Below are 27158 nucleotides of genomic sequence, written 5' to 3'. Positions count from 1 at the left end.
CAGAAGAATGAAGATTTGTTGATTTCTGCCCTCAAAGAAAACAAAAAACGAACGGTCATTCCCCTAAACAAAACCAATCAAAATCAAGTATGGGAGCACTTCAATTCTTCCTTTCTTACTTTCTCATCCACAAAATGAGGGACTTGGACTAGAGGACTTTAACAGTCTCTTCTGGGTCTAAATCTCCATGTATGTTAAATCTAAATCTCCAAGTACACTGAAGCCCACTTTTATAATTTTTAATAGCTAGCTCAACATTAAGCAGAACCAAAAGCCACTTTCTTAAGCATCTGCTACACACCTGACCTTGGGGATCAATCATCAAAGGCCATCTTCTGCCTTGAGTAACCAAAATGCCATTTTCTGTTGATACCAAGTCACGGGGCAGCCCATCAGTGTTCCATTGCCGTATCTCGTAGGGATCTCCAAGAATGTTAACGAGACTGAAGGAAGGATCGATTGGGATCTCCAGAGACTGACAGTCCTGGATCCAACACTCTATAAGCTGTAGAAGGGGGAAGGCTTACTTGAGTAGAGTCAGGAACACTCAGTAAACGAGGGCACATGCAAAATGTGGTGGGCAGTGGTAAGTCAGTGGCTGAAGAGCTAAGCCCTCCCGGTCTCCACAGATGTGCTGGCATCAGAGCATGGGACACAGGAAGTAGACCAAAATCAGGAGGCCTAGGTACTCTAACTATACCATTAGTTAGATGTGACTTTGGAAACATAATTCCCTCTATTTTGTCCTCAGTTGTCTCATGTGTAAATGACTGGGTTGTCGCAGTGGTTTTCAACCACGTTTGTATTTTCCCTGTTGGGAGAGTCTGAAAGCATATGGAGAAGTTTCAGGTTATCACAATGACTGAGGGTGTACAAGCAATCAGTAGATGAGGGAAAGGGATGTGGGCATATGACCTCCTTCAATGAGTGGTGCAGTCATGCACAACAGAGAACTGTCTGTCCCCAAAAAGCACAATTGGCCCCAGTGAGAAATATGGCACCCTAAGAGCTTAGAGCTCCTGGAGAGTCTATGTGAGAGTACTATATCAGGTTTTATAACTTAAGGACAAGGGTAAACATTTTTAGGAAGACATTTCAAAAAAATGACTGTAAAATTCTTTCAAATAATTTCATTTCCTGGAAAATGCATGTAGATGAAACTTTTATTCTCTGATAAATGAAAGGCTCTTTCCTTCCTTCCTTCCTTCCTTCCTTCCTTCCTTCCGTCCGTCCGTCCGTCCTTCCTTCCTTCCTCCCTCCCTCCCTCCCTCTCTCTCTCTTTCTTTCTCTCCTCTTTCTCTCTTTCTTTCTTTTTTCAGAGTTTGCTCTTGCTGCCCAGGCTAGAGTGCAATGGCGCGATCTCCGCTCACGGCAACCTCCGCTTCCTCGGTTCAAGTAATTCTCCAGCCTCAGCCTCCCCAGTAGCTGGGATCACAGGCACCCGCCCCAATGCCTGCTAATTTTTGTATTTTTTTTTTTAGTAGAGATGAGGTTTCACAGTGTTGGCCAGGCTGCTCTTGAACTCCTGACCTCAGGTGATCCACCCGCCTCGGCCTCCCAAAGTGCTGGGATTACAGGCATGAGCCACCGCACCTGGCTGAGGCTTTCTTTTTTATAGCAATAAAAGCCTAAGGAAGCACAGATTCCTCCTGGTCCTGCCTGCTCCTTTCTGTTGACTGGCCCTCTGTTGCAGTTTTACCAATTGAGAACACCTCATCCAGGCTGGCTTTACATGCCACTTCTGATCATAAAGGTAGGGGACTCACTGTCTCTTTTCCTCCCCCCAGGTTTTTGAGCTGTGTAAATGATGAATAGCTTTCTAAGACAGGAGAAGGAAAGGGACGAACGTGTTAAGGAAAGCCTAGGGGTAAGACCATCACTGGCTGATGGGGGAGTGAAGGGCTGTGAAATATATAAAGAAATTCTACCATGAAGAACCTCTACAGCGAAGAGCCTCCATCTGAACTCAGAAAAATGAACCACCCCCGGCTCCAGTTTCAGCTGCTTCTTACCCCTCCTTACAAAAAGCAGGGTTACTCACTGACTGCCTGTACTGGGCTGTGAAAGCCCCATAGTAGGCCACACAAGCTGCTGCTATGAACACATTCCCAGTGATATTTGATATTTCTTCCTCAAACTTCTGTATGCTTTCTTCCCATCGAACCTGCTCATCTTCTAATGCTGCCGTCAGCTTTCCAGCACGTACTAGATGTGCTTTTGTCAGGGCCATGGTCTTTGCTAGAAAAATTTTAAGAAAATCAGATTGTACAATTAAATATTTTCATAAAGTATTAAAAGCTTATCTACCTGTTTCTTTTTATAGCAGAATAGCATTATTTAGCTAATGATGTCAATACATCTCTATGAAACCTTACACCAATTCAGCATTAATTCCCATTTCAGCACCAAGTCTAAGTTTGCCTTTTCCATATCGAAAACTCTTTTTCTGATACTCTATTACTCTGGCTGAAGACAGTGCTTTCTGTATCCTTGTAGTATTTAGTTTCTGGATCAAATTCACATACTGTTTTGTGTTTCAATATAACATGCTCCAGTAAGGCTTGTTCAGGTACAGGATGTTGAATATATAAAACATATGAGTTCTTATTTGATCCTAGAAGGCTAATGAAAATACATTCTACACATTGGATAAAAGCTGAAACCCGATTGCCAAAAACTTCTTCCTACTTCTGAAAATCAGGCATTTCCTGGCCAATGTAAATTTTATGAGTTACTTACCCAGGCTTTCTTTTTCATTTACACCTTTGTCATATTCATCTTGTAAGGCCCGTATCTGATCTTCTACTTGTCTTAGTAATTCTTGCTTTTCTCTCAGGGTAGCCATGGTAATGTCCAGTTCAGCCTAATAAAATCAAGCAACTGTTTAAGAACAGGGCCAAAAAGAAGGCTGAATTTGCCCATTAATAATACAGATCTAAAAAAAATTTTATATATGTTCCTCTTTTCATGTCCAAAAAGACTTTGATGTGATATATAAAGTTAAAACAAATATAAATTAGAGTAAAATACAAGAACAGAAGTAAATGAAACAAAACAAAATCAATAATAAAGCCCAACAAAATAAATCATAATAGAGAAACGAGTGTACTGAGCGTTTGGGATGAATTAGGTATCACAATGGATTATTAATTTTAAATGATGCAACAAATTAAATATTCATGCCATAGTGGAAACTAATATTTCCTAACTAGTTCTCCACATCAGAGGTCTGCACACTATGGCCTGCAGGTCAAATCTAGCCTGCTGCCTGTTTTTGTACAGTCTGCAAGCTAAGAATGGTTTTTACATTTTTAAATAATTAGAAAAAAATCTTTAAAAGAATAATATTTCATGAAATGTGATAATTGTGTGAAATTTGAACTCCAGTCTCAATAAATAAAGTTATATTGGAACATAGTCATGCTTATTCATCTATTTATTGTCAATGACTGTTTCTGTGCTGCAACAGCAGAGCTGAGTACTTGCTGCAGAGACCATATAGTCTGCAATGCATAAAATATTTATTCTCTGGGTCTTTATAGAAAAAGTTTGCCAACCCCTGCTCTATAGCCACAGTTCTTTCAGTAACCTGCTCCACTAAATGATCATTCTTTTTTCTTCTTGGGAAGATGAAGGGCTTCACATCCAATGACAGGGTTAAGCTGGTTCTAAAACCTCAGATGACACCATTAAGCATGGAAGTATTTAGCAAATGGAAATACAGACCATCAGATGCTTGAGCTAAAAAGTACCTTAAAAAAATAGATTAATTCCCTTTTTTTCAGATGAATATACTGAGGAACTCATGTTCCTCTTATGCTGAAAGAAGGCTGATTTCAGAGGCAATTTCTGAAAAAAAAAATTGCCAGCTCTTGTTTAAAACAAAAGCTAATTTCCAAGAGTTTTGTCACTGTCTATATTGCATAGGACCACAGTAACATTATACAGAGAACTTGAAATGACTGGCAATCATGGCCTTCAAGTCTATAAAATATCACAATACAGAAAATGTACCTGTGCGGCGCGGAGCTTTTGTCTTTTTGGTTCGACGACCTTGACCACTTGAGAGTACAAATCCATAGCTCTTACCCACATGCACATAGATTTACATGCTTTGGACACTTTCTCCACTTTTTCAGGCACAAAATCAGGATTATTAATATACTTTTGAAGCTTTGCCAATATCTGAGGCTTTATGTTCTCCTTATCATATTCTAAAAGCCTTTTTAGAAAGTTAGAGTCACCAAGAAGTTGCTTTGCTGATGGCCAATCAGGCCTGAAAGACAGACATGATATATTAATGGCACTGAAATGAAGTAGTATAAGAACAAAAGAAATGTATTTCTCTGAGAACATTATGATATTATCCCAGTAAGTGGGTAATTTTAATCTTGGCACTATAATTTTAGTAATTGGTAGTTAGGCGCACCACAATTAATTCAGGGGGTGAAAAGAAAATGGGTGACTAAGGTTCCATGCGACCCAGCTTTGGTAGAGAAAGAATTACAAAATCATAGTTTTAGAAATGTAAGGCATTATAGAAACAATAGTTTTATTTTTAAAGTGCTGCAGGCACTCACATTTTACCTCCTTTATCATAGTTCCCACCCTTAAAATCACCTGCCAGGACACTACAATTGCTTTCTAACTGGGCTTTATGTCTCTTTGAACTTTGCTCTTCTGAACTTTTGCCAGATTGATCTTTCTACCATGAAAATCTGATTAGATAAAAAATGTTCAACGATTCTCAGTCCCTTTTGCCCACAGCTCTCTATCTGTGCTCTGCAGAGCTCTTTGGGTCCTACTGAGGTACCAGTTTAAGGGTCAGTGGGAACCTCTCCACCCTGTCTCCTGGAGGCCTGGTGGTGATGTGGCGCTCTGAGCCCTTTGCCTAGTTTTACATAGAAAGGTTCATTACAACATAATTTTATTGAAAAAAAGTTTGTATTGCTAAAGAAAGTCTGAAAACTACGTATCTCCAAGATGAAATCTGAAGTGTTTAGTGCAGCATTCAAGACCTTTCATGATGCAATCACTGGCCTCCTGCCCAGCCTCATCCCATTCCAAGAACATCAAAGCTCATTCCTGAGCTTGCCTATGGTCCCACTATCCAACGGAGCATTGTTTTCCAAAAAACCTACTTGCACATCCCCGGCTGGGCTTAGGCACTGTTTTCTCAGCACACCCAATACTACACAACTCTCACATGGTAATGAAATTATTAGTTTTCATGTCTGTCTTCCCACTAGCCTGTGTATATCTTGTAGAGAAAAATATATCTTCCACCGTCTAGTACAAAATAGATGTTGGGGAAGAAAATGCTCCTTGAATCAATTTGTTGAACGACCAACTGAAGCAATGAGAAGGTAGAGAAGGGAATGAATATATACATTACCATGGAGGAAAACAGTAAAGAACTCTTACCAGGTATCATGGCAATACGTGACTCTGAATTACTCACTTGGCATTCAAGAGAATGGAGATTGCTTCCATTACTGTCATGACCAAATCTGGGGGCTTTGTAAAAACCCTGATTTCAGATATATCTGCCTTATCTAAGGAATCCAGTGCTTTATGGGCAGCATCCAGTGCAGGTAGTGCCTCGTCAAGATCTCTTTGAGCATCATCAGCTATTGCTTGGGTTTCTTCAGCTTTGACTTTTGTTGTTGCTTCATCCTCCTGCACAGTGTTACGGACCTAACCATTGAAACATGACTGCTTAAGTGGCCTCATTATTTGAATTTTAATGTTTAAAACAAAGCCAATAATAATGAGTCATCTTTGCCCTCTGGATTAGAGTAATGATGAAAGGGAATTAGCTAGATTGCATTTTATGCTCTCCTTTGTCCATCTATGCCATGCCAATAGCATAATGAATATAAACTTATTATAACAAACAGTTACGTCTTAGGAGAGACATAGTTGCTTTATATTTGTAGGTGGTGATTTTCTCACAGTTCTCTCTCCCATTCACTGGGCTGCATCAATTCTTGGGGACAGACCCAAACTGATTTAGTAGAGGGAGATTGTTTACAACTTAAAAGCATTGCTAAATTGCTAAAAAAAAAAAAACTTTGCTAAATCTATCACTTAATTATTTTAATAACATATATAATAAAAAAATCCAATCGTGTCTCATTATATATAAGTGATCAGTTGCTGACTGAAGCCTTTTCCACATTCTCAGGAACTGCAGCATACCTGATCAGCACTTTCTTGATCCACTGCCAATTTTTCCATCAGGGCTTCAACATCTTGTGATTTTGTTAAAAGTACGGGCTCTAAAGCTGAAAGATCTAATTTCATTTTATCTACTAGTATGTTTGTTTCTAGTAGCTTGGTGAGACCATTCTTCACCCGATCTCGTGCCTAAGTGACAATGAAAATTTCTATTATAATGAGTATTATAAACTCTAAGTTTACTGGTATCAAACACATATTACTCATGTACTAGACTTCTACATCTACAGAATTGGTAAATCAGTTTGTAATAATTCAGGTTGTGAACATATTACAAATTGGGAAATGTTCAGGTAATGGAACTCTAGAAATGGCCATGACATTCATCACAGTTGCTTGGATCCATGCCCTCTGGCCACAGCAGTGGGACGTTACTGGGCTGTGGCTCACTGAGAGTGAGGACCACATGGTACTGTTTTTATTCTCCGTGGTAGCATGTTGAATGAGTGAGGAACAGGTCCAGATGTGAATCCCTGGAGGCTGCAGCTCTGGGAGCTTGTTTGCTCTGGCCAGCAGGGCTGAGGACCCCTAGGGAGATGAGGTCCAGAGGGTGTAGCTCTAGTTGCTGGATTTGAAACCTACTTCCCTGTGGTAGAAAACTCTTGACCATGATCAAAGGGCTGGTATCTGGTAAAGGGGACACCTGGGAAGAACTGTTTTTCGAAGGTGAGTCAGAAAGCTTGGCTCATGGCTGGGGCAGTGGCTCACACCTGTAATCCCAGCACTTTGGGAGGTTGAGGTGGGTGGATCATGAGGTCAGGAGATCGAGACCATCCTGGCTGCGGCGAAATCCCATCTCTACTAAAAATACAAAAAATTAGCTGGGCGTGGTGGTGGGTGACTATAGTCCCAGCTACTTGGGAGGCTGAGGCAGGAGAATAGCACAAACCTGGGAGAGGTTGCAGTGAGCCGAGATTGTGCCACTGCACTCCAGCCTGGGCGACAGAGCGAGACTCCGTCACAAAAAAAAAAAAAAAAGCTTGGTTCAAATGGGCAGATATCAAAAATATCAGTCAAGTTATTGCACAAGGCAGGCATTTTACCAAGTAAAAATCCTCTGAAAAAATTTAAATATCTATATTGTAAATGCTTCCATTTTTAGTGTGTTTAAAATGCAGAAAATTGCAGGTCATGTTAATATCCTGATGATGATGATCATGACGGCGGCTTCTAATTTCTGAGCACTTTATATGTGTCAGATCATAGTTTCAGGAATTCACTAACAGTGTCTTAAATTACACGACAGTCCAAGAGGTAGATACAGATTTTCTTTTAGTCTTATTTTCTACTAAGGCTTAGAGAAGTTACTAATGTGCTCAAAGTTGCACAGTCAGAGGCAGAACATAGGCTGTACACAGTTTGGCTGATACCCCAGTCCTTGCTCTTAGTCAGAACCACTGGCACATGTTCTTTACAACACCATCTGTATTGCTTAACAAAATGTTTTCCTCTGTATTAAATACCACAGAGATGACCAGTTCACTGCATAACTTTGATGGTCTTGTGATGCCCATATCATTCTACTGAGTCAAGGATACTTGCATAAATGGCAGAAGGAAAATATATATAATTATTGAAAAAGGAGAAGGCCCTCAGACCAACAGCAGGAAACACTTTTTGGTCATATTTTAGGTTGTCAGGGGCACACGTCAGGATGGAGAGGGCCTGATATGGTTTGGATCTGTGTCCCCACTCAAATCTCATGTTGAAATGTAATCTCCAATGCTCGAGGTGGGGCCTGGTGGGAGGTAATTGGATCATGGGGACAGTTTCTCAAGGCTTACTACCATCCTCCCTTTGGTGCTGTCATCATGATAGTGAGTTCTTGTGAGATCTGGTGTTTAAAAGTGTGTGGCACCACCCCCCTCTCTCTCTTGCTTCTGCTCTTGCCACATAAAATGTGCCTGTTTCCTTTTCGCCTTCTGCCATGATTGAAAGTTTCCTGAGGCCTCCCCAAAAGCTGAGCAGATGCCAGCATTATGCTTCCTGTACAACCTGCAGAACTGTGAGCCAATTACATCTCTTTTCTAATAAATTACCCAGTCTCAGGTATTTCTTCATAGCAGTGCGAGAATGGACTAATACAAGGCCCTGACAGGTAAGACAGTAAATAGAGTTTCCATGCATTCTCAAGAGTTCTGAGTTCAAGCAAAACAATATTTTCATGGACAATATTGAACCTACTGAAATAATCTGCTTCCTTTTTTCAGACAGCATAGACAGGTAAAGATTGATAAGCTCCAGGTAGGAGGTGGGTGTCGTGTAGTATCGCCTGCGCAGCTCATTGTAATAGCGCTCTGCCATGCTGGAGACACTCAAGTGAACATTCACGCACATCAAGGGAAGCTTTTCTTTCAGTTCTTCATTTCCAGCATCGACTTGTGAGAAAAATGTCTTTGACACAGAAAGAAGTGCTTCTTTGCGCCACTGTGAATCAAGGAAAAATCTAGAAAATCTGTTGTGTCATTTCAATAACATACAGTTTAATACCAAGAAAAACATATTTCTCGGGAACTCCTCCCTGCCCAGTCCCCTCTTTACCTAGTTAACTCCTACTCATGTCTATGGTGCTTAATGAACTGAAGGGCTCTGTCCATTTGAGAGGTGCCTGGGTCTGCATTTACTGACCAATATGTCTCCACAGTATCACGCACACAGAAGTTGTTCAATAAATATTTGTTGACTGAATGAATTAATGATTGGGTGCTTCTAGAATTCCATAAATAAATCACATATGTTACAGGGACCTTATGTCCTCACTCTGTTTGTTAATAGTTGGGACCTCACGTCCATCATTATAATCACTGTCCTGCACACCTCAACTCCTTTGCTCCTCTCTTGCTTCTTTGAACTCACTTGAACATTGGTCAAATGCAACTCTCTTACTCCATGCCTGCAACTGTGCAGCTGAGCATGGCTGGAGAAAAATGCACAACCTTGCCAATTAGTATCACTTTAAATTTTTGATAATTAGCTTCCTAGTGCAGCCCAGAAATGCTTCTACATTTTCTAATATATCAGTTTTATGCTCTCCTGAGTATTTCACACCCGATTCTACTTCCTTAAACTGCTGACACTTAGTCTTTCTTCTTCACTCTCAGCCGATGACCTTACTACCCATATCACTAAAAAACAATAGCAATGAAAACAGAACTTCAATGAGCTCTTACCCCCACATCTTCCCACCTACCTGCATCTGTGCTCATATATTCTGCCTCCCCACCTGTTACTCAGGGGTAGGCTGTGGATGCACCTTGACCAGGTCAGCCCCTTCTTTGACGACTCATTCTCATCCCTTCTTTCTTATTCAAGGAAACTGGTCCCACAGTGCTTAACTCGGTATGCTGCATCATCAGTATATTTATCTTTTCTGGATCATTTACATCAGCACACATACACGCCGCTTGTGTTTCACATTTAAAAATACTTCTCTCTTGACCTCACATGTCCCCTAGCTCTTGCCCCATCTCTCTGCTTTCCTTTGGGGCAAAACTCAAAAGTGTTGCCTATAACCACTGACTCAGATTTCTCTCCCCTCTTCTCTCTTGAACCCTTTCCCCCACCATCCATTGAAACAGATTTTGTCGAGATCGCTGATAACTTCCACATTGTTAAATTCAATGGTCTCCTCTTCCTTTACAAATTCTGTTTTGTCTTTGTTCTATGATTGCCACGGTCATTCCCTATATGAATAAATTCCTAGGAGGCTTTAAAGCTAATACAGGTACCCATAAGTTACTCTTGGACAATGTGTTACCCCTTTAAAGAGCAAGCAAGTCCAACTTCTCAAAGAGATATCCTGGGATGTCACCAACCTGCACAAACCAGTCAATGGTGCAGCAGTTCACAAGGGATGGAAACATCCTGCATTGGGACCGAAAGGCCTCCCCAACTGGGCTCATGCAGAGAACAATGTGCAGCTTCTGACGCACTTTGCTGATAAAGTATTGAAACACCTGACAAAAAGAAAGCTATTTTTCAATTTAAAATAATGATTAAGCAACAATGAAAATAAGTGTTGGCTAATGCATCTGAGGCTCCCAATATCAAATATAAAATGTCAGCATAGTAGATATGTAAATTTTCTTGTTCAACATTCACTCCAACCTCTTTCTCTCACACAGTCTGGAAAGATTAAAAATGACATTTTGCAAACTCCATCGCGGCTAGGATTCTGGATGTGATTTAGGTCCCTTTCACCTGTGTACTTAAGAAGATCCTTTGAATAAAGGGCCAGTCATACAAGGTTTTGCTGTGGGACAGAGGACATCTGGGACAGACGGGCAGGGTGCTGCACAGCATCAGGTTTTACAGGTGCAGAGCCTGGCAGAAGTTGCATGGTATGGGAGTTTTTTTTTTTTTCTTTTTCAACTTTTATTTTAGATTCTGGGGGTACATGTGTAGGTTTGTTACAAAGATATATTGTGTGATTCTGGAGTTTGGACTATGACTGATCTTGTCACCCAGGAAGTAAGCACAGTACCCAATAGGTAGTTTTTCAACCCTTTCATCCTTCCCTCCCTCTCTGCTCTTTTATTCTGCAGTGTCTATTGTTCCTATCTTTATGTCCATGTTACCCAATGTTTAGCTATAAGTGAGAACAGGTGGTATTTGGTTTTCTGTTTCTGCATTATTTGCTTATGATAATGACCTCAAGCTGCATCCATGTTGCTGTAAAGGACACAATTTCATTATTTTTAATGGCTGTGTAGTATTCCATGGTGCACACATACCACAATTTCTTTATCTAATCCACCACTGATGGGCACCTGAGTTGGTTCCATGTCTTTGCTATTGTGAATAGCGCTGCAATGAAACATACAGGTGCATATCTCTTTTTGGTAAAATGATTTATTTTCCTTTGGGTATATACCAGTAATGGGATGGCTGGATCAAATGGTAGTTCAATTCTTAGTTCTTTGATAAACTATCCTGTAGCTATTATTTCTGGAAGTGGCTCCTGATTTCAGCTGCTTCCTGATGTGATGGAGGACACGTGGCTCTGGAGCTAGCGGCTGATGCAGAGGCACACTGACTGGTTTAGTGGCTCCCTGATTCAGTAGGAATGGTTGTGGCAGAGGCAGCTACCTCCTTGACCATTGACTTCTACAGTGTACATTTTATATTCATTCCAAGGAGTTCAGTCTGGAATTTCTTTCTTTGGCCCTTCCAATGATTCTGTGTCCGTTTAATAAATCCCTTCCTGCTTACATTAGCAGAAATAGACTTGCATCTGTACCTATAATCTCTGACTTAGCAGGAGAGACAATTCTCATAAAGGGAAACAGTAAAGATATAAGAAAGAACAGCCAGAGAGTTAAAGAAGGTGCAGAAACAAGGAAAAAAGCTGGGGTGAACAAGTAATGGTGTATGGGATCTAGCACATGGTGTTGGAGAATGGAAGTGTACAGCAGCCACACTGTTCCCGAATGAGTGAGAGAAGACACATTCCTGCTTTGTTGTGTCATAACACTGCTGCTAGGCAAGGGCATCAACAATGCTAGCTAGACCTATGCCTTCAGCCCTCCACAGGCAGGATGCTGCAGTGTGTGAAATAAACTAGTGCTTAAAGAGGAATAAGAGAGGCTGGCCAGTTTGGACAAGACTATGACCTCTGTGGGGCAGTGGGATTTCTGTTTTCTGCTTCCCACAGAACTTTCTGGAAGTCTGGTGACCCAATGCTTTAAACACCGAAAATAAAATACATAGACTACAAAGGAAACCAATTATATTGAAAAAAATTCTATTCATGGACCCCTTCAGGGAATCAGTGAATAGTTAAATAAAAGGTGAAGAAACCTTTTTGTAATAAAGCCACATAACTACTCTGGCACGTCCTACCTCGTCTCTGTTCCCCTCGGAAATCCCTACTTCTTTTGCTCTTGGTCTGGTGGCCGCTAAAATCTGCTCCAGTTCATCCTTTTCAAATAAATTAGGCACTTCACCTGAGTTCAGGATGTTATTTATATCTTCTAGGAACTCCTCCACTACAATCTGTAGAAGAAAGCAGTGATCATTACAACTTGCTCAATCATTTTCCATTTATTATAAAGTAAATATTTATTCTAAAATTCACATGAATCAATTTCATCTTTAAGAGAAGATAATCTTAAAAATTACATGGAACCCTGAAGTTCTAACATAGCAAGTACACTGATTTTTCATTTTTCCTTTGTGTTTTGTTTCTTAGCAGGCATTCCCATTTTACCTGGGTCAAGTCATATGTTCAAGTATTTTATATTCTGCCCCTTTCAGTTACCATTTCATCATTAATACTAACCCATAGTTCTGTATGTACGCATCATATTTATCACAAATATAGAAGCAGAAGGCACCATTGAGCTGATGCACCATACATTTACACGGACAGAGATAGTTTACAGTCTTGTTTACATTATAAGAACAATTTTAGGCATATAGCTTTTCTCCTTAGTTGGATTATTTCCTTGAAACAAATTCCCAGGAGTGAGATTAGCAATTAAATGCATAAATATTTTCTGGATTTTGAAGATTTTACTATTTCTCATCCAATTCAAGTGTGACTTCATCAATTTTTAACATTTATTTTTGTTAATTTGGGAGGTATAATAAATGCTTCCTTTTGGGGAATTTATTTTGGATGTTTTTGATTATTAGCAAGGGAAAATATTATCCCACATTTATTATTGTCCATTAAAAAATCGGTCTAAACTTTGCAACCACCTGCATCTTGGAGTTTTCTTTCAAATTTGCATGAGTAATTTACATATTTTGAAATAGACTTTTTGTCTTTCAACACTGATGCAAATATTTAAAAGTAATCTGTCGTTTACCCTTTATTTCAGTTAACTTTTTAGTTATATAAAAGCTTGAGTACTATATATTTAACTATGACAAGATATCTGTTATTTTATTTTCTTCATTTGAAACTTTTTGTTTTTCTTAATAAACTTGGTATAATTGTGTCTGTCAATTTTCCCCAAGAGCAAACAGTAGTTTTCTGTATTCTAATTTATTTTTGCTTTATCTTGTTCCATTTTCTTATGTGTCCTGTGACATTTTTTCCCTCCTAAAGTTTTAAGTAAAGTAATTTGTGTAGTTTCTAATTTTTGATTCAAATCTACAAATGTAAATTTGAGAACTGTTGGGTTGCATTCCATAGATTTTTATATTAAGTTCATTTTTCTTAGTCTCTAAGAGATTTTGACTTTCTTGATCTTTATATGAACGTTTTAAAGTCCTAAGACACATCATTAATTTCTCCTTTAATTAAAGCATGGGCAAAGAATGTTATGAGTACAGCTTATGCTTTTAACAATTTAATAAAAATTTCTTTAAATCTAGTATATGATTAATTTTTGTAAACATTCAGTAGTATTAGAAAATAATTGCTTTCTCTGTAAAATATGACATATAGTATCTAGCTATTAATTGTAGCTTAGAAATTATATTATGTAAAATATCTAATCATAGTTATTTCTACTTTGTTAAGTTACAGCCAATTAAACTCTATTTTTAACATCTTGTTTCTCTCAATTTCTTCTCACATTTATAATGTTTTGTGTATATATAAGTTCATGTATAGACACATGCATTTTTATTTTTATGGTTACATTTACTCTTCATTATTGTAGAACATTTGAGATTGATTGGGGCTTCCAACAGAATGTAATAACTTTTTGTCTAAAGAGAAGCAACACAATATGACTTGATCTTTGGAGCTTTAATACTTGGAGACTTTTTATATAACTAGTTTGATTTTTAAAAGCAATGTTAAAAGCACTATCAGAAATATCTTAATTTTAGGATAATCAGAAACTACAGATAAGCAAAACTAAGACAATAAAAATCACTCACAATCCCATGATTCAAATGTTTTCTCTTTGTACACAGGGCATGCATGTCGAGATATACATTAAAATGTGGATATTTCTAAAATATAATTTTAAAGTTTTTACATAGTGCTCTAGTATCTGGTTATATCAGATATTATGCATACGACTTTCACTGGACATTAATACTCTTTCAGATTATTATTTAAAAACATTACAATAGATATTCTTATACGTGCAACTTTGTACATAGCTTTGATTATAATGTAAAAGAAATGTAAAGGCTTTACCTACATATTGCCAACTACTTTCCAGAAAGGTTTTGCTAATTTATAATCTCCCAGTGAAGAATAAACAGGCTTATTATTCCCACACCTCTGTCAACACTGTATATTATGATTTTTAACCATTATCAACTTGCAAGGCCAAGTCACTGGCATTTTTATTTTTTTATTTTTATTTTTATTTTTTATTATACTTTAGGTTTTAGGGTACATGTGCACAATGTGCAGGTTTGTTACATATGTATCCATGTGCCATGTTGATTTCCTGCACCCATTAGCTCGTCATTTAGCATTAGGTATATCTCCTAATGCTGTCCCCGCCCCCCCCACCCCCCACCCCACAACAGTACCCGGAATGTGATGTTCCCCTTCCTGTGTCCATGAGTTCTCATTGTTCAATTCCCACCTATGAGTGAGAACATGCGGTGTTTGGTTTTTTGTCCTTGAGATAGTTTACTGAGAATGATGTTTTCCAGTTTCATCCATGTCCCTACAAAGGACACGAACTCATCATTTTTTATGGCTGCATAGTATTCCATGGTGTATATGTGCCACATTTTCTTAATCCAGTCTATTGTTGTTGGACATTTGGGTTGGTTCCAAGTCTTTGCTATTGTGAATAGTGCCGCAATAAACATATGTGTGCATGTGTCTTTATAGCAGCATGATTTATACTCCTTTGGGTATATACCCAGTAATGGGATGGCTGGGTCAAATGGTATTTCTAGTTCGAGATCCCTGAGGAATCGCCACACTGACTTCCACAATGGTTGAACTAGTTTACAGTCCCACCAACAGTGTAAAAGTGTTCCTATTTCTCCACATCCTCTCCAGCACCTGTTGTTTCCTGATTTTTTAATGATGGCCATTCTAACTGGTGTGAGATGGTATCTCACTGTGGTTTTGATTTGCATTTCTCTGATGGCCAGTCACTGGCATTTTTATTTATTACAATTTCCTTCATTAATGGTGAGGTTGAAAATTTCTTCAGGTGTTTAAAGCCCTTTGTTTTCTGAACTGTGTATTCACATTCTATCACATTTTTTCTATTTCTTCTATAGATGTGCTTGACTTTTCCTTTTTCATTTGTGATAAGTATTTTTATAATAAGATATAAACTCATTGCATGTCATAGATACTAAAAATATTTTTCCAATTTTTTCTTTGTATTTAATTCTGCTTACAGTATTTAAAAAAATTTATGCATCAAATCTATCACTTTTTTATTCATTGGTTAATTTCTAGACGGGTTTATTTTCTCTAAAGAAAAAATACTCAAGAATAATCAATGTAGAAAGTCCTCTGCTATAGAATTAATTCAAGATCAGTTAAATTAGCTGTCGTAGATATAGATGTAATCCTACTTCAATTTTAAAGGTAATTTAACCCAAAAGATAGCCCTTATTTTTTCCTTTCTGTAGTAAAGTCATGTTTCCCTAATTGAATTTTTGGTAAATTATTTTCTTATATGCACTTTTATACAGTTTATTACCTTCTGTTATCTTTGCCTTTTCCCTCGAAGAAAAGTTAAAAACTTACCTCCTTGACCTTTGATCAAATTTAATTACTAAGAATTTAAGGAGGGAAACAATACTTGGTAAAATAAATAAAAATGTATTATAAAAGTCTTTTACAAGCTGTGGGAATTCTGTTATCAAAGGGAACAGTCCCCTTGAACTTCATCCTACAAACTGTTCAAAGCACACACCCGATTGTAACACCCATACATTTCCTGTTCTTACCCATGGGCTGTTTAAACACACACCTGGGTGTCAGTGAAAAGGAAAACCATATTCTTGTCTTCTACACCAGCCATTTTGTACAACTTCCTCAGGTCTTCATGAAAACTATCATAATTATATCCCCGGCTGAGTTCAATCTGCAAACATTTGTAACCGCATATATGAGCTGCAAGTCTCGTGAGTGACTGCTTTCCTGTGCCTCCTACTCCGACAAGCAGGGCATTGCCTCTTTCTTGACGTATCATCCGAGCGATCCTGCCAACATCAGAGCAGAGAAAGGTTTATTTCAAGTTCACAGACATGGCTCCTGCTCAGAGAGCCTACCCCAGGGCCAAAGGCTGGTGGCCAGTGGAGCCTCCTCTCTGCGCAGGATGCTGCAAGGGAAGAGCAGGCTGCATCTGAGGCCAGGGTTTGGTGAACAGCACTGCTCAGCTTTTCTCTTTTTCATTCTTTCCCCCATTCCTAACAGGCTGTTGGGTCTTGGCCCTAGTCGTACAAATTTAGAATAAAGTAAAATCTCTTTTCCCTGAAGTCTGAAGGACTTTGTTGGAGACCCTAGCTGATCTAGGCCACAACTTATATTGTCAGTTGGTAAGCCCAGGTTTCCATTTGTAAGAATGAGCAAGCAGAGAAATCACTGAACCTAGAAAAAGACACCACAGTGCAGAAGGAGAGATCAATAGAACACTTTGAAATGGATTTACTGCAGGATACCAACACAATTTTAGAAAGTTTCTGATTCATGTTAACAGGAATTTTTTTTTTTTTGAGATAGAGTCTTGCTCTGTTGCCCAGGCTGGAATGCAGTGGTGTGATCTCGGCTCACTGCAACCTCCGCCTCCTGGGTTCATGCCATTCTCCTGCCTCAGCCTCCCGAGTAGCTGGGACTACAGGCGCCCGCCACCACGCCCGGCTAATTTTTTGTATTTTTAATAGAGATGGGGTTTCACCGTGTTAGCCAGGATGGTCTCGAACTCCTGACCTCATGATTCGCCTGCCTTGGCCTCCCAAAGTGCTGGGATTACAGGCATGAGCCACCACGCCCACCCAACAGGAATTTTGAAAAGCACTGCAATGTTGATACTAGAGAGAAAGCACTCAAAAAGGAGGGAAACCCCCCCAAATTTAGGAAAAGTTGGGTAGAGATGGAAAATCTACTAAACTGAAAACCTGAGTGGAAGGTGATGAGTCTCATAAATAGAGTACTGTGGAGAGTTGAACAGGAAAAGTAGAGGCCAAACTCCAGGAATATACCCAGAACTCAGAAAAAAGATAGCAATCTTAAAATAATGGGAGAGAAAATGGAAGATAAGGAGGGCAAATCTAGGAGAAACAAATGGCATCCCAGAGGCCACACCATAGAAATTACAGGAATGAGAAGGAATAGAACTGAGGCAATGGTGACTGACATAATAGAAGAAACCACTGGGGCTGAACCCACAGACTCAAAGGTCAAGAAAAAAATTAGAGGAGAGACAAAACACTAAATGTTTCCTAGGAGATCTGTAAGTAATTTACATGTAGAAGTTTTATAGTAGAAACCTATGTTTTAAACATAATTGAAAAGTTTATGATTATCTAATGCAGAAATAATAGATTATCACCAAAGGAACAAATAATTTTAGGCTGGCTTCAGGCATCTATTCGACAAGATGACATTTTACAAGACAATGGTTAGAGGGAGAAAAATACCATGTTATGGCTCAGAGAGTAAATAATCTGCAAAGCCTCCCTAAAAGATTCCTTGAAGATATACACAAACATGAATGAAATTTAAAAACCTGGGAAGGGGGAAGGATATTAGTATAAAGGTGACCAGTATGTATGAGAATCAACTCTATACATTGTTGTTAAGATGATAGAAAAGGCGGCGATAACATCAACAAATTCTTCTTAAGAAGACATAAAATAAAAACATAATTTAAAACTTATTACTATTGTCTAAAATCTAGAAATCATGGGAGAAATATAAAAGCAGGCTCAATTATTTTTCCTCTTCCTCCCCTTCCTTCTTCTTGGAATGTATCTATCTATCTGTCATCTATCTATCTATCTATCATCTATCTATCTATCTATCTATCTATCTATCTATCTATCTATCTATCATCTATCTATCTATCTATCTATCTATCTATCTATCTATCTATCTATCTATCTCTCTCTCTCTCTATCATCTATCTATCTATCTATCTAATTTATATTGCTGATAATTGAAGAAAACAATATTCAAATATTTTAAAATTATAGTGGCTTTATTAGTTTTTGACTATGAAAACATCACATGGTCACTGTAACTCATTAGAGAAAACCATTGCTAACTCTTTCCCACATGTAAGCTTCATCATGGGGGCCTGGATGCTGTCCATTTCTCTGTGAGAACAGTGCATAGCATTTGGCGGGTGCTCCATCAATTCCACATTCAAGTAACCAACTTCTAGAGACTGTAACAGTTAGTTACTATATACATCATCTTTGGTGGCAGGAGATAGGAGCTATGTAGTGTAAGAATAGAACAGGGAGTCTACAAGGACTTATTTAAAAAGTCTTCCTCCAGGACAAGGCACAGACTCCCAGTCATTATTTAGGATCTTCTGAAATAAGAATCAAACTTTGAAATTTGTTTCCTCCACCTTTACATCCTCTCCTGCTCCTCAGACAGGTCCACTTTTTCCATATCTTGAGTGCCTTGGTAAGATGGCTTTGTCTAAAACCGGGGTCAGCAAACTATGGCCTGCGGGCCAAATCCTGCCCCTTAACAATGTGGTTTTTTAATGACCCACGAGCTAAGAATGGTTTTTAGATTTTTTTTAATGGTTGAAAAAATTTTTTAAAGAGTAATATTTCATGATATGTGAAAATCCTTTGAAATTCAAATATTAGTGTCTATAAATAAAGTTTGTTGAAACATAGCCAAGCTCATTCATTCACTTTCTGTCTGTGGCTGCTTATGCATTATGACAGCAGGGTTGAGTAGTTACAGTATGATCTGCAGAGCCTGAAATAGCTTTTCTATCTGGCCCTTTACCAAAGTAGTTTGTCAACATTTTCCCCAGAACTTTTGGCCAACTCCTCTACTAGAATAACGAAGACCCATAGGCACCATTGTCATTGCTATGTGTCTGCCACAGTACACATCTACTGAAAGACACATCAGATGTCTATTTGCTTATTTCTCTTCAGCTGCCCAGGCGAGTATAAAATTGAGGGCAGAGTGAATAGAAAATAATGTTTTCTTATTTTTCCCATAATGTACAAGTGTCCTACTGTTGATGAAATATTGAATATGATAAAAATCTTGCACTTTATATGTCACTCTTTCCTTATTTCATGTACATTATTATTTATAGTAGTTTGATTATTTCTATCTGAAACAACTAGAAACAAACTACTTGTCCATTGTGCTTTGTAGTAGTATTTTTTTCTGGCAATTTACTTATAAATGGATTGAAAACTTCCCCTAGTAAGAATCCTCTAATGTAGTAGCTAAGTTATATTTTCTCTCATGTGGTAGGCAAGAGATGGTTCTCCTAATTAGTGGCTTAAATACTAATAGATTTGTTCTACTATCCTTGGAGTGTGGTGACAACTTTGGGGGCATACAATGGGCAGAAACTGCCTGGTACATTTGCTCTTTGAAAGCACAGGCTCTGAAGCAAATTTTTCCCCCGAGTTAAAAGACTTTTACTTACCCTATGTTAAAAAGCCAAAAACTAAAATGTCACCAACAAATGGAAATGTAATGCGTGCTAAATTACTGAGTATTTAGTAATTAATCCATAACTCACTTTCATAAAAAAGTCCTTTCCATTGCTAATCAGCATTAGTTGTTTGAACGCTCTTACAAGCAGAAATATGTTTTCTCTGATTCCTAACTACTGATCCTCTCTTGAATAAAAGAGAACAGTCTACATCATTATTTACATGGCAGTCCTTTGTGCATCTGAAAACCGAATCTTCACCATTCTACAAATGGTTTTTAATTTCCGTCTATAATATTTTAAGCAAACCTTGAGGGGCCTGGTAATTCTCCTTCACAAAAGTAAGAAAGATTATAAATAGAATTAAGCCAACTTTGCTTATGGTCTGGTCTATTCCCCAGGAAGTTTCTCAGACCAAAATGCTGCCATTATTTTTTTCCTTGTAGGCTTAGGGCCTGCCTGAGTGATGGGAATAAAAGTTGTTAGGGGATAACATGTGGGTATGCTGCCAGGGGGACAGAGGGGAAGCAAGTGGCATCTGGACAAGCCAATGACAAACGACCTATGTTATAACACTTAAGCTGTGACAAACATAAATCTTGAATTAGGGCTAATTAAAGAGCTGAAATATGGAACAGGTGAAGACTTTATTTGCTTATGGTTTATGTGAAAAAAAATCCTAGGGATTTAACTGTCAGTATTAACAAGGACCAACACTAAAATGTAGTTAACACAGGAAAAAAACCAAAGCCATGAAAATCTTGCTGTAGCAGTAGACCATGGGAAATCCTACTCTCACTGTATTTTGCTATATTTATTCCACAGAATATGATATCAAATCTGGATGCTGCATTTTAAGTAGAATATTGAAAAATTATAAAGTGCTCAGTATGTGAAGACTGGAAGTAATCTCTAACAGGCAATAAGAAAGATGTGGGATAATTTTGCCTGGAGAAGATAAAGCTAAGAAGAATATGGGAATCATCTTCAAATATTTGGAGGGCTGTTATGAAAAAAAGTGAGTCCATTTTGGGTAGTGGCACCCACAGTAGAGTTAGAGCTGCAGCACTGGCTGTGATCCCCACCTGCCACTTACTGACTAGAGGACTTTGGACCATTTACCTAATCTCTCTGTGGCACACTACGTTGTCCAAAAAGTGGCTGCAGTAATGCCTCTGGTCCTACTTGCTCTTTGATTCCATCAAGATATAGGGTTTCTGTACTCTTCTTTTGACCTTGAGTGGGCCTGTATGACTGCACTGACTAGAAGAGCACAGTAGAAATGATGCTATGTGACTTCCAAAACTATGTCAAAAAAGCCATTTGGCTTCTGCCTGGCTCTCTGTCTTGCAGCACTTGCTTTTGGATCCCTGAGCCACCATGTTGAGAAACACAGATACCCTGATGCTGCCATGCTGAGAGACAAGTGGAGAGACTATATGGAGGCAGAGATGCTCCAGGCACTCCAGCGGCGATCTGATTACAACTGCAAGAGAGATGCTCAGAGAGAACAGTTGCGAAAATTGAGAGATGATAAAATGAATCTGTTAAGGGTAGGAGTGGCTTATTATGTAGCAATAGACCACTGGGACATTCTCTGAGCCTTACTTGTAAAGAGATTATGATCCTGAGCTACAGAGAGATTGTTGTACCAGGTAAATGAGATGCTCCATATCATGGTTTCATACCCACACTGAGTGCCTTAATCATGACTGCTTCACAGGATGGGATGGATACCAGAAGCACAGGAGGCAGATGTTGGCTTATCCTGGAAGGATCATTTTAGCATTAGAACTGTCAAACAGGACAGGAGCCATTTCAGGAAGTGTGCCCCAAGGACTGCAGATATTTAGGCTGGATGCTCATGAATGTGTCAAGGTTGTCCCTCATAGGACACTTGCAGTGGGTAAGAGTCAGACTCGCAAGCAGGTGAAATCTTTGATCCTGGATTGAACTCGTTTTGCTATAATTTTGAAGCTCTTCTTTCTTTAGGCATGCATGGAATTAGCCTTGTTATAACGTACATGTATCTCTGTAAACAACCTCATATCCTTTTTATAACAAGACAGAACAGATACAAACAAACAGAAACCATCTATTAATATTGAGCAAAAATAACGACTCTGGGGATTCCATAGAAAGCTCATTCCACAAATATTTAAAATATGTTAAACAATAACTCTTAAGTTATGGTGACAGTTAATAAAAGACCTCTGACCATCTAGCAATCTGTTTGAAGAGTTTATACAACTTATTTTTTTATCCTTTAATACAAAAAATATTAAATCAATGCATTATTGGGCGCCTTATAGCACTATACCTTGAAACATGTTCTATAGCGTCCTGGAAGAACACCAACTTTACTTCTTTGGGATTTGTGAGATTATAATCATCAAGATAGTCCTGTAGAACATTTGCAATTTTCTCTATATCAGGCATGTCATCATAAATCCGATCCGCTTTATCTGCTCCAAACTATAATTTATGGGAGAAGAACCAAGTTGGATCAATTCTGATGGACACATAACCTGGAAAATCCATTTCATTTAACTTCTTCAAGAGCTACACTGGAATTTTGAAGGTTTTTTTTTTTTTTTTTTTTTTTTTTTTGAGACGGAGTCTTGCTCTGTCGCCCAGGCTGGAGTGCAGTGGTGCAATCTCGGCTCACTGCAAGCTCCGCCTCCTGGGTTCACGCCATTCTCCTGCCTCAGCCTCTCCGAGTAGCTGGGACTACAGGCGCCCGCCACCATGCCCAGCTAATTTTTTTGTATTTTTAGTAGAGACGGGGTTTCACCGTGGTCTCAATCTCCTGACCTCGTGATCCACCCGCCTCGGCCTCCCAAAGTGCTGGGATTACAAGCGTGAGCCACCGCGCCCGGCCAAAGGTCTTTGCAATAAAATTTACATAGGAGCTCAGAAATAGGGTTTTGATTTTTCTCACAATGCTACATTCTGATTTCACTTTTTTTTTTTTTTTTGAGATGGAGTCTCTCTCTGTTGCCCAGGCTGGGTGGGGTGCAGTGGTGCGATCTCAGCTCACCACAACCTTCGCTTCCTCGGTTCAAGTGATTTTCCTGCCTCAGCCTCCAGAGTAGCTGGGATAACAGGTGCCCACCACCACGCTCAGCTTAGTTTTGTATTTTTAGTATAGACAGGGTTTCACTATGTTGGCCAGGCTGATCTCAAGGTCCTGACCTCAAATGATCTGCCTGCTTCTGCCTCCTAAAGTGCTGGGATTACAGGTGTGAGCCACCGCGTCCGACCTGGTTTCATTTTTTTGCTGTTAAGGTTATTGACATTGGAAAAGCTAACTGGTTAAAAACTATGCATGGCAGACTGCTATTATTATAAAAAATCATGCCAGAACTATTTGTAGTTTTTAAATAGCAGTCATCTAGGGTTACCTAAATTGTTGAGAATGAAATTCAGGTGTAAACTGTAGGGCGTCAAGTCCTTGTTTTAATCTATTGATGATGTCCCTTCTCTATTGTATGTAGCAACTGCCCCAGGGGCACTTTCTCCTGGAATGTTTTACTAAAACACACATAGGCAATGCAAGAAGAATCTAGCTGTTCTTTTTCTGTTTATTCCCTCATCTGATAATACAATTAACTAGAAACACACAGGAAAATAATCTTTAAAAACAAACTTTGGACCATACTTTTAATAATAAATATAAATATATACTTTACAAAAATACGTAGTTTATCTTTTTTATTTGTCAGGTGGTAATACTTATCTAGAGTGGAGTTACCAGAGTGGTGAGGTATTGCCTACATATAATATAAAGACAAGTTCCTTCATGTGTTGAACCAGCATTGACGGAGAGCCTGCTATGTACCTCTGTGCAGGAACCTGGGAACTTAAGATGAACAAAAACAGACGTGGTCTCTGCCCTCTTGGAGACACTGGGAATGTTTTACTCGAACAAGAGGCACCTTAGTAAAACAACATGGCTATCTGCCAATGTAGGCAGGGCAGTGAGACAGCAGATTTATTCCAGGCAGGTCAAGAGGGTAAAATTTACCAGAGGGTAAAATTAGGTCCAGAGGGTAAAAATTAGACAGACGGTATTGCGGAGACAGGCTTGAGGAACTCATAAGGGAATAAAAAGAAGTTAAATATATAAAAAAATTTGCTAGCAATTAGAGTTACTCTGAAATGAAGAGAACAATTCTCTTAACCAAGTAGCTTCACTACGTAGAGTACAATAAAGGGGAAGTCCCGAGTTAAGAGACTAGACCTCTCCACTTCCTTCCAAACTGAATACCTGATACCTCTCTGATTCAAACCGTTACCAAAATGAATGTAATTAGATCAGGAGTCAGCAAACTTTTTCTGTAAAGGGCCTGATAGTAAATATTTTAGGCTTTGCAGGTCATATGGTCTTTATCACTACTACTGAACTCTGCTGTTGTAGAGCAAAAGCAACCATATAAAAAATCATATATATAAATGGCTGTGGCTGTGTTCCATAGAATTTTGTTTACAAAAATAGGCAGCAGGCAGATGTGGCTCATGGGCCATAGTTTGCTGACATCTGGCCTAGATCTTAACTCCTCACACATGTAAAGTTTTTAAAGAATATACATTTGAATTGGAAAATAATAAATGCTTTACAATTTTCAAATGAGGTCAAGTCAGTCTAACATACTTGCCTTAATGAAATCTCCAAATATGATGGGCTTATTCAAAAAATATTCCAGGTCAATTGCAATTCCAAAATGTTTGTCTATTTAAAGAACAAAACCAAGTTTTTAATATAATGATAATCTTGAATGGAATATTTTAGTGATAAAACATATAGAACAATAGCTGCTACTTTACTTAGAAGACTTAATTAGTATATATAAAAACTGAGAGAATACTGTGTTAACTCCATGCCACTTTAGTTTAGCTGATAATCTCCCAAGTTTAAGATTAAGAATACTTAACAAAGAATTTAAAACATTTGTTAAATAATGAATATTGGATACCTATTTAAGAAATAAGAAGTACTTTAAAATTATCCTGGCCTTTTTTTTTTTTTTTTTTTTGTGACAGAGTCTTGCACTGTCACCCGGGCTAGAGTGCAATGATGCGATCTCAGCTCACTGCAACCTCCGCCTCCTGGGTTCACATGATTCTCTTGCCTCAGCCTCCTGAGTAGCTGGGATTATAGGTGCACACCACCACACCCGGCTAATTTTTTGTATTTTTAGTAGAGACAGCGTTTCACTACGTTGGCCAGACTGGTCTTGAACTCCTGACTTCGTGATCCCTTGCTTTGGCCTCCCAAAGTGCTGGGATTACAGGCATGACCACTGCGCCCGGCCTATCCTGGCTTCTTATCAGACAAAATGCTGTTTCTCCTACTTTCTCTCCTCTACTTAAAACTTTATAATAAATTAAAATACGAACACTTCCTGAATTTATTTATTTATTTTGGTATTTTTAGTAGAGATGGAGTCTTGCCTTGTTGCCCAGGTTGGTCTCGAACTCTTGAGCCCAAGGGATCGAAGTACCCAGCCACCGAAAGTACTGGGATTATAGGCATGAGCCACCATGCCTGGCTGACCCTTCCTGAATTTTAATAAAATTATTTTATAATATTGCATAATATTTCATATATTTTAATATATATTTGAACCACCAAAGAAAATAACTTTTACTCATAAATTATGAAAATTCTTTTTGTGTTAATTGTTCTTTGTAGAAACCAAATTGCTTTTCTACTCAAATAAAAAAAAGAACAGGTAAAGATTCATATTTACTGGCCATTTCTGTCAGAATAACATGGAAATAGTGCTTATCTTCATTATTAATCAAGCGATCATGGAAGACTCTTTGGCACTCATGGCAAAAGAGCCTAAATATCTGAATTTCTTCTCTTATTGTTCCTGGATCACCTTGGAGGATACCTGTTTTTTAAGAAAAGAAAAAAAAAGAAAAATTCTACATTTGTAGAATCTCCAGTAATAGTTTAATTAGGAAAACCTTAAGTACAACTTTACCCTCATATTGCCAAAAATGACTGCTTCCCCAGTGGATATAAACATATACTAATAGTGTCCTCATTTTTTGATAACAAAACTGGGATACATTATTTGACAAAAACATTTTTTCCCTGTTTTGTGATGTTTCTTTAACTGAGCATGTGAAGTGGTCAGACTTCACAATATAAGCAAAGTTTATCTCATTATTACATGAATTGCAATATGTTAAGTGAAGGGCCTCACATTATTTTAAAATATACTAAAGTATATATATTTACTTATCTTGCAACTTTCCTCCTTCCAATGCTTATATTGTTTTTGAAACTCGCATTTCTCTCTCTTTCTTCCCCAATGTCAGTCCTCACCAAAGGCCCCTGGCCCTTCTGGCTTCTACTAAGATTATTCTGAGTACTCATTTCATTAGTGTAAATTGTTATTGCAAACACAGTTCTAATGATTTCAAGTTACAATCAAAGCAACAATGTACAAGAATTCCTGGAAATGGTACTTCTCCACAGGGACCACCAATATGGGGCTCCTCACACTGTAGACAGGGGCAGGGAGAGTGTCTACTGTGCACGTGGGCATGCACAGCAGAAACTGGGTACCACACAGCATGGTAGGTACTGCTCATGCTGCTTTGGAATACTAGGGTATTTCTATAGATAATGATGCTACCTGTTTTTTGCATCTCACATTGGTGTTTGTGTGTGTGTTTGACATATATGTTTCTTGAAATGCTTGAAGTTTTAATTATTTTCAGTTAATTTTTGTAGAAATAAGGAAATTTCTAGGACTTTTGATGAAATGCGGAAACAAGGAGAAAGAGATTCAACACTGGAATTTCCTGTGTATTTTATGATGTGTCATTTCAGAAATAAAGTGGATCCTGAATTTTGAAGCTCAAAAATTATCTTCAAAATAGGAATAGAAAGGCAATTGGGAAGGATAATAAATAAATGACTAGATTAGACAATGTCTGAGGATCAGTGAGTCTGAAGTAGTTCATGAAAGAAACGAAGTCATATTCTAACGTTTTCTAGGAAAATTGAATTCATGAATCACAGGACTAAACTGCTAGTATAAGAGGGCAAGATTTCAGTGGAGAAAGAGAAAACAAATTATTTTGTCATCCTGTGGCAAGGATGGTGTGCCAGCTTTGAGAGTCCTTCAGGCTCTTGAAGGAGGAAGAAAAAGAAGAATGACAGAGCCTTCAGATCGGGAGTTGGGAAGATCAGGAAACTGTGTGAGAACTGTGCATTAGGGAGGAGCAGGAGGGGTTTGCAGGGTTCTTAATGCCTAAGCTCCTGCCATGGGCCAGCATCTCCTAGTTCATTCCCAGACTTGTTAATGCACAACAGGTAATGACTTAGATTGTGATGAAGACAGGAAAGAGAGCTGGCTTTCA

General features: G+C 38.5%; 1 protein-coding gene across 6 annotated transcripts in view; it reads right to left on the bottom strand.

Annotated features, from left to right (window-relative positions):
• Nucleotides 1-27158, bottom strand: part of DNAH6 (dynein axonemal heavy chain 6) — a 342612-nt gene that overhangs the window by 106676 nt on the left and 208778 nt on the right. For all 6 annotated transcript variants that reach the window (XM_058428736.1, XM_058428735.1, XM_058428738.1 and 3 more), the window contains 13 exons: nucleotides 25529-25675; nucleotides 24434-24507; nucleotides 22096-22250; nucleotides 16101-16332; nucleotides 12082-12234; nucleotides 10056-10196; nucleotides 8425-8667; nucleotides 6202-6369; nucleotides 5462-5697; nucleotides 4015-4276; nucleotides 2740-2863; nucleotides 2042-2238; nucleotides 302-505 (listed from right to left, as the gene is read on the bottom strand). In XM_058428736.1, the coding sequence (XP_058284719.1) occupies nucleotides 302-505; nucleotides 2042-2238; nucleotides 2740-2863; nucleotides 4015-4276; nucleotides 5462-5697; nucleotides 6202-6369; nucleotides 8425-8667; nucleotides 10056-10196; nucleotides 12082-12234; nucleotides 16101-16332; nucleotides 22096-22250; nucleotides 24434-24507; nucleotides 25529-25675 (2336 nt within the window). The remainder of the gene's footprint in view (nucleotides 1-301; nucleotides 506-2041; nucleotides 2239-2739; nucleotides 2864-4014; nucleotides 4277-5461; nucleotides 5698-6201; nucleotides 6370-8424; nucleotides 8668-10055; nucleotides 10197-12081; nucleotides 12235-16100; nucleotides 16333-22095; nucleotides 22251-24433; nucleotides 24508-25528; nucleotides 25676-27158) is intronic.

This window comes from Hylobates moloch, unplaced genomic scaffold, assembly GCF_009828535.3.
Source record: "Hylobates moloch isolate HMO894 unplaced genomic scaffold, HMol_V3 SCAFFOLD_15, whole genome shotgun sequence".
In the NCBI taxonomy this organism is placed as follows: domain Eukaryota; kingdom Metazoa; phylum Chordata; class Mammalia; order Primates; family Hylobatidae; genus Hylobates; species Hylobates moloch.
The sequence above is the reverse complement of the archived record's forward strand: the minus strand, read 5'-3'. Positions and strand labels throughout refer to the sequence as shown.